The 14126-nt window shown below is 35.0% G+C and overlaps 1 protein-coding gene across 3 annotated transcripts in view; it reads right to left on the bottom strand.

Annotated features, from left to right (window-relative positions):
• Nucleotides 1–5595: 5595 nt before the first annotated feature.
• Nucleotides 5596–14126, bottom strand: part of LOC105113611 (G-type lectin S-receptor-like serine/threonine-protein kinase RKS1) — a 23056-nt gene continuing 14525 nt past the window's right edge. The window contains exons 2-8 of one of the 3 annotated variants that reach the window (XM_011009856.1): nucleotides 7505–8223; nucleotides 7122–7253; nucleotides 6876–7006; nucleotides 6559–6769; nucleotides 6239–6476; nucleotides 5992–6142; nucleotides 5596–5910 (exon numbers count right to left, since the gene is read on the bottom strand). In XM_011009856.1, the coding sequence (XP_011008158.1) occupies nucleotides 5602–5910; nucleotides 5992–6142; nucleotides 6239–6476; nucleotides 6559–6769; nucleotides 6876–7006; nucleotides 7122–7253; nucleotides 7505–8223 (1891 nt within the window). In that variant the 3' untranslated portion in view covers nucleotides 5596–5601. The remainder of the gene's footprint in view (nucleotides 5911–5991; nucleotides 6143–6238; nucleotides 6477–6558; nucleotides 6770–6875; nucleotides 7007–7121; nucleotides 7254–7504; nucleotides 8224–14126) is intronic. The other 2 variants (XM_011009855.1, XM_011009854.1) reach the window with 2 other exon arrangements.

The raw sequence follows: 14126 nt of genomic DNA, 5'->3' as shown, positions 1-14126 counted from the left end.
TATTATTATTATTATTATTATTATTGTTGTTGTTGTTGTTGTTGTTTCTCTTGTTTTTATTTTTTATTTTTGTTTTTAATTTGTACAATTAACCTCCCTGTGGTTCGATCCCGGTCTTGCCGGGTTATTTATTACTTCGACACTCCTGCACTTGGGAGAAGACATCAATCTTTTCGTTGTGTCAAGTCTGTCTAGATTCGTCTCCCCCTCCCCCTCACACAATACTTTCATAAACTACATACCACACACATGAATTAACTTAATCTTAATAATAAGTATTTTTTTTTTCTAATTTATGTTTAAGAACCCTAACCTATGATTCAATATTAAGACATCAATTCTTTATCAAATTTAAAAATGAATTTTTTTAAGATCATATTTAGAATACCTTACTCGGTACAAATTAAGATTTTGATATTCAACCAGTTAAAGATTTTCAACTCCCTACTTTTTTTTCTTCTTGTTCAATTTCTTAGAAATCTTTTTCTCTCAAATGTTTATCCTATCTATAAACTCTTAATCTTAGATGGGTTCTTGAAATTTTAGTGTTTCTCTCTTGATTTCTCAAGAATGGATATAAAATTCCATAACTTCTCTCCTTATGGTTCCCACAGATTTTTTTCGGTGAGAAGAGAATATTTATACTCTATATTTTCCCTATCTTCTCTCCTTATGGTTCACACAGATCTTTTTTCGGTTAGGAGAGAGTATTTATACTCTATATTTTCCCTTATTTGCATTTAGGCCCCCCTCTTTTCCTTTAAGTGTATTATTCTTTTCAATTAAATCCAACTCTCAATAGTACTAGGTTTATTATAATGTCTCGAATTATTTCGCCTGAAAATTTATATTCAAAAATTTTTAAATTTCTGTTTTTATTTATTTATTATATATATAATTTTTTTTTTCGTGGGGTTTACATGATGCCTATAAATAGAGGTATTATTTGAGAGCAAAATGAGAAAGAGAGAGTTAAAGAGTAAAGAGAAGAGAATAAGAGAGAAAGAGGGGCTACCATGTGCAGTAGTGAGTAAGAGCTGGGAGTTGAGTTTGAGTGAAGTAATCCTCCTTCTCCATGTGTGTTGTAACATTTTCTCTATCTATCTCTAATAATATGGCTTCTCCCGTGGATGTAGGTAATTTGCCAAACTACGTTAAATATTATGTAAGTGTGTTTAGCCTCCCATGAGCAATGATTAAAAACATCACTTAGCTTCCCATGAGCAATGATTAAAAACATCACTAGTCGGAAACCTCCAAAATTGGTATTAGAGCACATGGCTTAAAGTGGTGTTTGATTTTACTAAAAAATAAAAGTTGTCAAAATTATGTTTTGACCACACCACCGTGTAGAGGAGGAAGAGACGAACACACTAGTGAAAACAATGTCAAAATCAAACGTCGGACATGGCCGCACACCTCGTCACGCACCGATGCAGGCTTGACCCGAATACCAGATGATCCAACCCACGTGGTTGACTCGGATGGTGGATGATGTCATCATGATGTAAGCATTGCATTAGCATGCCATGTCAGTAACTAATCACCTGCCACATTAGCTGAGCCGAGTCAAAAGCCAAGGGATAGGATCCAGTGTAGTGGATTTTATATGCAACCGGATCTAATATTGAATCTGGAGCGTTTATCAGGCTAGAATTGTTTTGATCAAATCTTAGTCGTCTGAAATATGATTTGGACGATTTCAGACTTGTTTCCAGCTAATTTGATCATTTTAGAGGCAATAGTATGGTCTGATCATTAAGATTTGGACCAAAAATGGTTGTAATGAATTATTAAGAGAGATTGCCTGATTAAGAGACATTTGAAGGTCATCATAGTGGTTGATGGAGATGAAGAATAAGAAATCGTGCATGTTTTCCCAATTACATGTATTAAATTGCTAAGTGAGAGAAATTTTAATTGCCTTGAGGAAAGATAAAATTGAGACACTCTGAAGTGCAAATTGATGAAGAACAATCTTGAAAAATCTAAGCACCAGTGCAAATTGATAAAATTTTTCTGTATATATATTAAAGTGCATGTTTTCATGTGGACGATTTGAGGTTGAGAGTGAAAATTGATGAAGAACAATCTTGAAAAATCTAAGCACTAATAGTCTCACTAGATATTGAAAAATCAGGTATAAAGCCAAAATATTCTAGATCACTTGTAAAGAAAAGCTGCAACAAAGTTAGCAAATGATTGTATATACAGAAAGACAGTACGATGGATATATATGACCTAAAAAGTTCTGTCTAGAAGATTGAGTTTTAAGCGGGACTAGTTTGGCCCCTCTAGTCTTTTTTAGGAACTTACTCAGTTGAAGGATTATCCACACGGTACTATTTTCATATATATAACAGTTTGTAATAAAACTATTAAAGACTAGTAAGATGACAACACAAAAGAACAGTTGGTTTCTGTATGTTCAAGGATTTGATGGAGTGGTGATTTCTTAAAAGAAGTTAAATTCAGTGACTGTGATTTCTCAAAGGGAGAATTGATGAAGACCCTGATAATGGAAGAGAAATACAGCAAGGGGATAAAGATTAGTACCCTATTTTGACTTAAATAGATGTTGTGATAGAATGAGTTGCTGTCAAACATAAGCAAAGAATATGGAGAATTTAGAGAACAGAAATTGCACGAGGGCACACGAAGATTGTACAAGAGTACTCGTAGGATCCAAAAAGGTACAGTAATGAGATAACAGGTACAAAGAGAAGATGAGTTCCTAGATGCAGCTCAAAACAGAGACTGTGTGAAAAGTTGTGCAACAAGAAGTCTCTTATGCTCTTAATGAAAGACAACAGACGAAGACCTTTCTAATATATGCAAGGATAAAAAGACAACTGTTGTGAAGACACCTAATTGAGGGGTTGCAAATGCATGTGATAGAAGGCGACTGTCTATGATGAAAGACGAAGACACTAAAGAGAATTGATGTAGGTGGAGCTGTCAATTGCGATGATGAATGGTGCAGAAGCTTGAAACATATAAATTGAGATGGAGGATTATGAGAAGTATACCACAACTCTCTCTTTCTATGTGATCAGTAGCATTAATCTCTCCCAAATCCACATGATTGTAGAGAATTTTGAAGCCACTTTGAAGCGTCCCAGCTGAAGAAGGATGCGACCGCCTATGAAAGGCGAAGACACCTTGAAGAGAGGGTGTGTGAGCCATAATATGAGCCCAAGATCATACCGTCCAATGACAACGGGTAAAGAAACCTTAAAGAGAAGGTGTGAGGGCCATGAGATGAGCCCAAGATCAGACGTCATATGACAATGAACGGAGACACCTTAGACAAAAGGTGTGTAGGCCACAATAGGAGCCCCAGTTCAGAATGCCTCAGATCCAATATGATGGCTAGATATGAGTGGATAGGTGTATGGATAGCTAATGTAGTGGTTATGATGAGTATGGAGAAAAATATAGGATTGACTTTCATGGATATTGCCCCTATGTTAAAGAGCTAGAAGACATTTTCATTGGACAATAAATAGGTGACTTGTGGAGCATTAAGACACGATTGCTAGGAATGAGTCCTTTGCATACACAAGTTCTTGGAACAAGTTGACTCTTGTCAAGGTGGTGAGCTCAGTAATGACATTATAATACTTAGAGTATCAAGACATATATGGATCAACCTTTAATAGGCTGCCCCCATGGTTAAAGGTGGATAGCTACGTGGACTCTTGAGACTAAGAGTGGGAGACTCATAGAGAAGTAAGGCATGGTTCCTAAAGTGTAACAGAGGGCAGACGCAACTCCTGGATGAGTAGACTCTTGGAAGAGTGGTGAGTTCGTGATCATATTGAGATATTCAGATAATGACTGTCGCACTTATAGATAGAAATTTCTATTTGATAGGGGTGTTGTAAGTCTTGTTGTGAGGCTTGAAAAATCATTCCGGACTGAGCATGGTTGATACGCTTGAAGAGGAATGTTATATCCTAGAGACAAGTATTAACACTTTTCAGATGTGATGTGGGAGACCATCTGGTTGAATTAATCCTTTGGTGTGAGCAAGGGTATGCTTTGGTAACTCTAGTGATTAAAAGGTTTGGCGAGTACCTATAAACTTGGCCATAGACACTCTCAGAATGGTAAGTTTGAAAGAGCTGCAGGATGCAAGCTTGTACTGAAGAAGCAAAAGCACAATTGCCTACATGAATTGCAAAGATGGTGATTGTTAAGATTATTGCCATTAATGTGCAGCAATCACGAAAGAAACTTTTGCAACTTACCCTAAGATGGAGGGTTATCATTGTTAAAAGGCTATAATGGTAGTTGCACCAACCATTGACAAAATAGTACAACTCATGTATTGCCACCATTAGTGCCATAATTTATAGTCAAGTTTTCTTACCATTGATGTCTATAAATAGAGGCATTATTTGAAAGCAAAATGAGAGAGAGAGAGTTTGAGAGTGAAGAGAAGAGAAAAGGAGATAATGAAGAGAGTGAAGAGAAGAGAAAAGGAGATAAATAGGGGTTGTAATGTGCAGCAATGAGTGAGAGCTGGGAGTTGAGTTTGAGTGAAGTGATCCTCCTTCTCTATGTGTATTGTAACATTTTCTCTATCTATCTCTAATAATATGGTTTCTCTCATAGATGTAGGCGATTTGTTGAATCACGTTAAATATTGTGTTAATATGCTTAGCCTTCAATGAGTAATAATCATAACATCACTGGTCAGAAAACCCCAACAGTTCCTACATCAATACCTCACTTCAGCTTGATTAGAATTACTGCTAGTAAGCAAAGTAAATGCCAATAGAGGGCATCCATTCAACGGATCCTCAGGGTTTCTCTCCATCAAGAAACATGGAAACCTTTTTTCTATGGTGACTCTGACCAAAGGTTTCCAGTATGGTCAGAAGATTGTGCTCCTGGAGACACTTGTGAAGCTTAGCTCTTGGATTCAGGAAATCTTGTTCTGGTCCAGGCCAGAAGTAGGGAATTGTGTGTGGCAAAGTTTCAATTTTCCGACGGATACCATGCTAGCTGGAATAAAACTTGGTTTGAAAAGGAAAACAGGTCAGGAACTGTTCCTGACGTCATGGACTTTTAGCAGTGGGTACATCGAGTGGAGAAAAGCTTGATCTGTTGTAATGTAGCACATCCATCTCCCATTGCCAGACTGTCATTGAAATTGCTACTAACTAAGATAATTGGATGGAAAACAAGCCCTTGAAAAAAACAAATCTTAGCCGTCCAAACTACCATAATAAATATTATATAAATAAAATATTAAAAGAAAAATCCTTATTATATGAAAGCTAGTACAGTTCTAGCTCCTGCATCAAAAGGAATGCAGGTTGTTTAGGAGAAAGAATTGTTGTTTCACTACTTGACATAAGAACAAGAGACCGACTTGTATGCATTTCAAAGCTTTTAGGGGAAAATGTAACTCCTCCAGTGATGAATCAACTATCTCCAATGCATCGTCAGAAATCTTTGTTATTTATCTTTTCATTGAATTGGGTTGTTCGTGGTGGTGTGTGTTAAATCTCAAATCCCCAATTTAGCAACAAGTATTTTCATTACAAATCAAAGGAAATTCGTCTTAGCAATTTTTTAGACAGCACAGCTTCAGCGACTAGCAATTTCAGAAATTGTCACCTCATTTAAAGAACACTGTCCATCTTCTACGTCTAATGCGATATCAGGAAATTTATCAGATTTTCTAAAAAGGAATGCAGGTTGTTTTGGAGAAGGAATCTCTGTTTCACTACTCAACATAAAAACAACCGCCAACATAGATGGTCTGTCCGTGGGATCTTCTTGCACGCACAGTAGACCAATCTGTATGCATTTCAAGGCTTCACGCGGATCATACAACTCGTACAGTGATGGATCCACTATCTCCAATGCTTTGTCTTGTCTCCACAATTCCCACACCTGTAAATAAGAGCAGACAACATCTAAAATTGTGAACATTGAAATTCATCCAAGAGCACAAAAAGCTATGTTATAACTCACATATCCAATCAAGGTCAAAGGAGGATTCTGTTGATAAAATCTGTTGTTCTTCTTGCCACTAACAATCTCTAGCAACATGACCCCAAAACTGAAAACATCTGATTTTGTGGAAAAGTTTCCATACACAACATATTCTGGCGACATATAGCCACTGCATCAGAAAAACAAGAATCTGAAGTTTTAGTATTCCTGGTAATCAATGATAGTACTTTGTCACTCGGTCTTTGTTTCAGGCAAAGGTACTTACTATGTTCCCACAACTCTCCTTGTCCTATCTTCAGTTTGGTTGCCTTCAAATATTTTTGCCATTCCAAAATCTGATATTTTTGGGTTCATCTCTGCATCCAACAGAATGTTGCTGCATTTTAAATCCCTGTGAATGATTCTCAACCTGGAGTCTTGGTGAAGATATAAAATCCCACGAGCTATTCCAACAATAATATCAAAGCGTTTTCGCCAATCCAATAACAATCTTCTGCTTTCATCTCTTGAAACAACTATTTTTCAGACAGGTATAATTTGACAACTAGTGTAAATCAGGGCAATAAATACTTAAAAAAGACTTACCGAAGAGAAACGAGTCCAAGCTTTTGTTTGGCAAGTATTCATAAATTAACATTTGTTCTTCATTCTGAATGCAATAACCTAGTAGTTTCACAAGATTCCTGTGTTGAAGCCTTGCAATAACCATAACTTCATTTTTAAATTCTTCTGTTCCTTGTCCTGAACTTCTAGATAACCTTTTTATTGCAACCTGCCGTCCATTAGCTAGCAGACCCTAAAAACATGTTACAAGATTAAGCCTCTGGACTACAATTATGCAAATTATAGAAAGAAAAAAATCTGTATTATTTAGAAGCCATTTAGTTTTTAAGAAACTCTACCTTATAAACCGAGCCAAAACTGCCTTGCCCGAGTGTGTTAGCTCGAGAAAAATTGTTAGTGGCTGCAGTTATGGTGCTGAGCTTGAAATTTTCCAGTTCCGTAGAATTGCTGTTTACCAGCAGTTCAGTACCTCGTTTTTTCCAAAAATCATGAAGCAAAAAGTGAACTTCTCCCCACAACCAGAGCCGAATAAATGCATGACTTGGTAAGGCATATCAAATAGAGATTACAGAGTCATGTCTAACCTGTTTTTGCTCTCTTCTTGAGCCACAAATAAGCAAATAGGCTAATGAGAAACCACAATAATGCAAATAATGGTGCTAAAATGGCCAGCATCGGTTTTTCATGAGAACCATTTGGCTGCCTTGTATTATCAGCTGCATGAGAGTGAAAAGAATAAAGATTAACTCCAGAAAGAAAAACCACCCCCTTCTCCAATGGAAACGTGACAATACATATGGCAAAGTCTGGCCCCTTCGGCACCTAATAAGTACCAATATCAATGGTTTCTGTCATGTAGTACACAGCTTATTAACTACATCCTAGAGCAGTGGAAAAACCTAGAAAAGCTCTTATAAATCAAAATTTGTAATGAAAATTCTATGAAATTTGTAATGAAAAAAGGTACCTAATTCATATGCATCAACACGAACATACAGATCATAACTTTCACTCCTTTCATATCTAATGTCTATTAATTCCTTGTACCATGTCAAACAACCTTCCCCTTTTCCGGGAATTCCAATGATTGAGTATGCAGAACATGAACAATTCCTCTTGCATTCCAGTTCACAGTCAGCGCGACTCTTGCTCATCTCCACCCAAGCTGCATTAGAAGTGTCCGGAAGACAGTAATTCTCTATCTTCACAAACCCTTCTCCATGATCGCAAACCGAAGACGTCTGTAGCCGCTTCCTGACACAACCACCAGATCCATCTCTCGCAGACCATTCCTTTGGGTACTTGGGCTCGAACCCAGGTAAACAGGCACATACGAATTCATTTAGATTGGCAAGTTCACACGTACTATAAGCACCACAATGTCCATAATAGTCGCACGGAAACTGAGGGGTCTTCCAGTAATCCTTCCACTGACCATCACTTTCTCGCCATGTTAAAGCCTTTACATGTCCTGTATGATCCACTATTGTTCTTAGCAGATAAGAATCATCAGGAACTGTGTACACAAAGTATATTTCGTCTGGATCATTTACAAAAAAGCATTTGTAGAAGCCCATCTGACTTCTCCATGGCCAAGGGTTAGCTCTACCAAATGGCTTTGTACCATTATAGAAAAAGAATTGCGGTGAGCCATTAGGGTTGATCCTAGCTGAAAAGTCTCCAATCCCAGGGTCATCAGCCATCACAATCTCCAAATACAGGGACGCTATTTCCACCCATTACTGCCATGGAGTTGCATTGAGTTTAAAAAACTTGTTGCACCTTCTCAGCCATCCTCTAGGATTGTCTCCTTGAAATGTTGTTAGATCCATCCTAGGAAATCCTGCATTAAACATTGCTCTCTGCGGTTCCTGTCCATAATTTCCATCTCCTCTTGCAGGACCTTTTCCCTTTGAAAGCATACCTTCAGGGTTACCCCTTGCTGGAGTCTGTAGTATACCTTTAGAGTTACTTTCTATCTCTTTTCCAGTCACGTGGTGAGCAAGAAATGCCTGGAACTGACTTGATAGTGTTTCAATTTGAACACTAATCTGATCAGTCTTCTTACTTTGTTCCCCAAGTTGCTCCTGGAATTCTTGTTGAATGATCTATATTCGTTCCTCTAGTTTCTTGCAGTGTTCTTCCATGTTTTTAACCATGGTGTTAGATCTTAAGGCTTTAATACCAATTGTTAAGGTTTCATAACAAGTGAAGGAGAAATAGATGAAGAACAGAGAATCTGTGAGAAAGAATTTGAGAGAGTTCGAGAGAGAAGAGTTGAGACTGAATTTTCTGCATTCTATATTCTTCGTATTCAACTGATACACTTGATCATGGTTTTATAGTAACTGAAAATAATAACAAACTGACTACTCTACCTAACTATAACAACTGTAACCATATGCTAACTAACTATGGCTAATAACTAGTAGAATTAACTACCCCTTGTTGCGTGTTGCAGATGTTATCAATCCTGCACCACCTTTAGCTTCTTCTTTCCATATACTGCATCCATTCCTAGTGACTAAGTACGTAACAAGAACTTTGTAAGCATTCAAGATGAAATATACTTTTGTCTATATGTACACCTGTTGATGTACATTTCAACCTGCTGACATTAACAGATATGAATGTGCTTGTTTACTTGGGTATGAACTCAAGGGTTTATGAAGGTAGAAAACGTACCTTCATAAGTATGAGTCGTTCATGCGCTGCATATGCAATTGTAAATACTCCAGGAAGAGAAAAGGGTGCATTAGATATGATCTGTATATTCGTGTCGATGCACTTAAATTATTACTTGTTTTGCGCTGAATTTCCTAATAAACACTAATTTTTTTAGAAACATTTTTCATAAACAAAAATATTAGTGAGAAACGGTGTCTGATCTTCAAAGTTATTGTCTTTGTTATGTTTCAATCATAATTGAGTTCTTTATGCTCTTCTCATTCTCATGCAGAATGCAAAGGCATCAAATGGTTCTCTTGAAAGGGAATTGTGACCTTTCTCTATTCTTCTTCTTCCTTTCTACTCTCTGCTAGAAAGGAAGAAGAACAGAGAATGAATCTGTTATACAGAGAAGCAGAAGATGAAATTCATGCACTGTTATACTATTACTTTTGCTTAAGTGTTTATATTACTCATCCTCAGTTTATATATGCAGTATTGGAAAGATACCACATGAAGAATATTCACTCAATATAATGCTAACAGATTCTCTTTTCTAACAAACAATACTAACAGCATTCTAACAATATTAATTGCTAATCTTCTAACACTTGGCATCATTAGGACCATTGATATCTTTACATTCCCCCTCAATTGCAGGCTAGGAGGAGCCAAACATGAGATTGGAGCAATGATGCTGAAACAAAGAAATGGAAAGACATTTGGTGAGGATATATCAGTAAAAGAGACATGTTGGACCAGTATATCATTCGTGATAACCCATTCCCTAACAAAATGATAATCGATCTGGAGATGTTTCATCCTGGAATGGAACACTAGATTGGAAGCAAGGGAGATAACAGAGATATTTTGAAAAGCTAGCAAGAATCGTCATAGAGAGGAATAGAGAAATGAATAGAATTAGAGAAAAATACTGCAATAAAGATGAAGAAAAATAGATAATAGAGATGAAGAGAGGAAAAGCAGAGAAATTATGCAGTGTAGAGGAATAAGAAAATGTTTATGTGTATATTCTCTTATTAGAGTTGAACAATCTGAAATTAAGAAGTAGTCGCTATTTTTAGAGTGCAAGAGATAAAAAAAAAAAAAGAATCAAAGATTGAGAAGGAAGAATCTTGCAGAAAGTTGAAGATTTAAAGAAGAAGTTTCAGTTTGACAATATATCAAACAGATAATAGACACACCAGTGAACACAGAAGAATTTCATAAATAAGATGAGAAAGAAGCTAGAATCAGAAACAAGAGTAAAAAAAATCACAGAGTGCAGAAGTTTCTCCAGGTTTCCCTCTCTCTGCTGAAAGAGAAGCAATAAAGTCTCAAATCGATTTCAGCAAGAGCATGCAGTTACACTAAGATCTTGAAGAGATCATGGCCAAGCATCATCCTGGTTTGATTATGTGCCGGAAGCAGCTAGTAATTGCTATTGGATGCCTTTGTGAGAAGTGTGATGGAAAATGTGGAATCTACGATTCTTATGTACATCCTTGCACACTTGTGCAAGTTTGTGATGAATGCAACTCGGATCCTTCTAAGGTTGATGTGTTATTTGTGAAGGAGTGGGAAGCTCTGGTACCATGATAGAGAGTGATATTTATATATAAATGAAACAAAGATGAAGAAGGAGCAGAGAGTAGAAAGGAAGAAGAATAGAGAATGAATCTGTTATACAGAGAAGCAGAAGATGAAATTCATGCACTGTTATACTATTACTTTTGCTTAAGTTTTCACATTACTCATCCTCAGTTTATATATGCAGTATTGGAAAGATACCACACAGAGAATGTTCACTCAATATAATGCTAACAGATTCTCCTTTCTAACAAACAATACTAACAACATTCTAACAATATTAATTACTAATCTTCTGACACTTAGCATCATTAGGACCGTTGATATCTTTACAAGTTCAACATGGCTGATCATTAGCATATTTTGATCCGAATCCTGGATCCATAATTGGTATATAGACAAGGTTCCCCTCTAAAGTTTCATATTTATGCGAACCCAAACTTACATACAAACTTATCTATTAAATAACTCAATTAGAGTTATATGCAGTACTAATAATACTAATAACAAAATAAATTTTATAATATAATTTGATTGTGTTAATACAAGAGTTCATATGAATTCATAGTTTTGGAGTACTAACTAAACATAAAAGGAAGGTATAAATTACAACTAAAAAGCAAGTTCGCAAGATTCAACAAAAATGACCTACTAATAAGTTATAAGTCTAAAAAGATAAATAATGAGAGGGTGAGTTCAACAACTCAATGAGTAGATAATGTTCAATATACACACATGAGGTAATATAACAAAGATAAATGTATATATAATTATAGCTCTTGGTTCTTATAAGAAGGTTTTTCAAATAGGTCATAACAAGAAAATCATAAAGTAAAACTCATTAGAAAATAAAAAAACAATGAGCATGTAATGTTTTGAATTAAAAGACATAAGAAAAGGTAATTATGCCTTTGGTGGCATAGAAGAGGGTATAAATGAATGAGAGGTAGTGTAGTAATTCAACAAACTTGATAAATATAAATAGAAAGAAAAAAAAAGATCTGAAAAATTTAGAGTGAAAAACTGACGAGAAAGAGAAGGGAGAAAGAAAAAGAAGAAGAGAAAAGAGGGAAATTGAAGGGAAATAGAAAGGAGTTGAAGGGAAACAGAAGAAGAGAAAAGAGGGAAATTGAAGAGAAATAGAAAGGAGTTGAAGAGAATAAGTTTAAAGGTGAGATTTAGGTTATTAAATGTATAAATGTGTATTATTGAGCTTTTAATTCGGTTTTGATAAATGTTAGGGTTTTGAAAATTTGTGTTTGGGTTCAATTGATGAATTAAATTAAATGTTATAGGGTTGATTGTTGTGGGTAATTGGTTATTTAGTTGATTATGAAAGATTGTGATGATTTTGAGTTATGAATTATGTAAATGGTGAATTTTGAGTTAGGGTAGAATATCAGGATTATCTGAATACAAACGAGACATATTCAAGAACGACTTGAAAGAACATTTAACCTATTTAATACACTTAACTAAGGGTGTATTCTGTAACCTTAAATGTTTTTGAACTAACTAGTCAATTTTCTCAAAAATCCAAAATTTAATGTTTTTTCTAAAATCTAATTCATAATAAAAAATAATAAAATTGGTAATAATTCACTAAAAAACCCTTAATTATTCATTAGACCAATCTAAAAAGCCTAATATTTATCATATTTTTAAGGGTCAAATTATAACTTTTTTTCAAATTGAAGGACCAAATTAAAAATATTATAAATCCATGACTATACTGAAATTCTGACCAAATTTAATCCTCAATTCTATCCATAATATCTTATTATGCTCTAGGGACCATTTTGGAATTTTCTCCAAAATTTTAGGGTCAAATTGGAGGATCAAATTAAAAATATCATAAATCCATGACTATACTGAAATTATGACCATATTTATTCCCTAATTCTGTCCAGAATATCTCATTATGCTCTAGGGACCATTCTGGATTTTTCTAAATTTTTAGGGTCAAATTGTAATTATTGTCAAATTAGTGGACCAAATTGAAAGTATTCAAATTTCATAACTATACTAGAATTCTGTTCATAATTCATGCTTTATTCTATTTAGGATCTTGGAATATGCTCCAGGGACCAATTTTTAATTTTCCAAAGTTTGGGGACTAAACTGTAATTTTTATAAATTGAGGGCCAAACCAAAATTTTATCATCCTCAACCTCAAATCCAAAATTTTCATGGATAACCTACTGTTATCTCATGATTTCTAACATAAATTTATCATTCAAACAAAGTTATAATTCAAAATCTATCATATTTACCTCCAATCTCTTAAAATTAACTATCAATCTATTACCCACAACAATTAACCTCATAACATTCAAATTAATTTATCAATTAAACCTAAAACATAAATTTTCAAACCCCTAACATTAATCAAAACTGAATTTAAAGTTCAAAGAACACATTTATACATTAAAGCATAAATCTTATCCTTTTAACTTATTTTGTTCAATTCCTCTTTATTTCCCTTCTAATTTCCATCTTTTCTCTTTCTTCCCCCCACTTTTCTCTCACTGTTTGCTCTTTGAATTTTCATATTCCTCTTTTTTTTTTAACTTTCTATTTATATTTATCATCTTTTTATTCAATTACTACTCTACCCCTCATTTAATCATACTTTTTCTTTAAGCCTCCAAGGGCTTTATTGTCTTTTTCTACTTTTTAATACAAAACATTATAGAAACTTTGTCTCCGTGCTGGTCATATATATGGGATCGAGTTGTGACAGTACAACTCCTGACAAGTCAACTCATCTCTAATGTTTTGTCTCTTGTATAAGAGGAGGGACAACAGGTGTCATACATATCTCATCTTGATCATTTACAAAACTAGTGTTCTGGGTCTTCCTGGGTGTTTTCATGGCCATGGGGTAGTTTGCCAGATACGGTTTTGTGCATGTAAGAAGACACAATGAGAAGACATTCCATGTTAGCTGTTAAATGTTCTCATGTTGAGTTGTTTTGGAGCACCTATTCCTTCTCCAAAACAACCTCATACAATATTTGAGGAAGAAGAAGATGACAAGGAACAACCTGTGATGTTTTGAATAAATGAGTAGGAAAATACAATAAAGCCCTTGGTGGCTTAAAGTGTGGGTATAAATGAATGAGGGATATTGTAGTAATTCAACAAAACTTGATAAATATAAATAGAAAGTAAAAAAAATAAAATAAAAGAAGAGATCTGAAATTTGAGAGAGAATCGGCAGGAGAGAGAAGGGAGAAAGAAGAAGAAGAGAAAAGAGAGAAATTAGAAAGGGAATAGAAAGGAGTTAGGGGAAATAAGTAAAAAGGTAAGATTATGTATAAATATGTGTT

Source organism: Populus euphratica, unplaced genomic scaffold, assembly GCF_000495115.2.
Source record: "Populus euphratica unplaced genomic scaffold, PopEup_1.0 scaffold441.1, whole genome shotgun sequence".
Classification (NCBI taxonomy): Eukaryota; Viridiplantae; Streptophyta; class Magnoliopsida; order Malpighiales; family Salicaceae; genus Populus; species Populus euphratica.
This window is presented reverse-complemented; position numbering and strand designations above follow the sequence as displayed.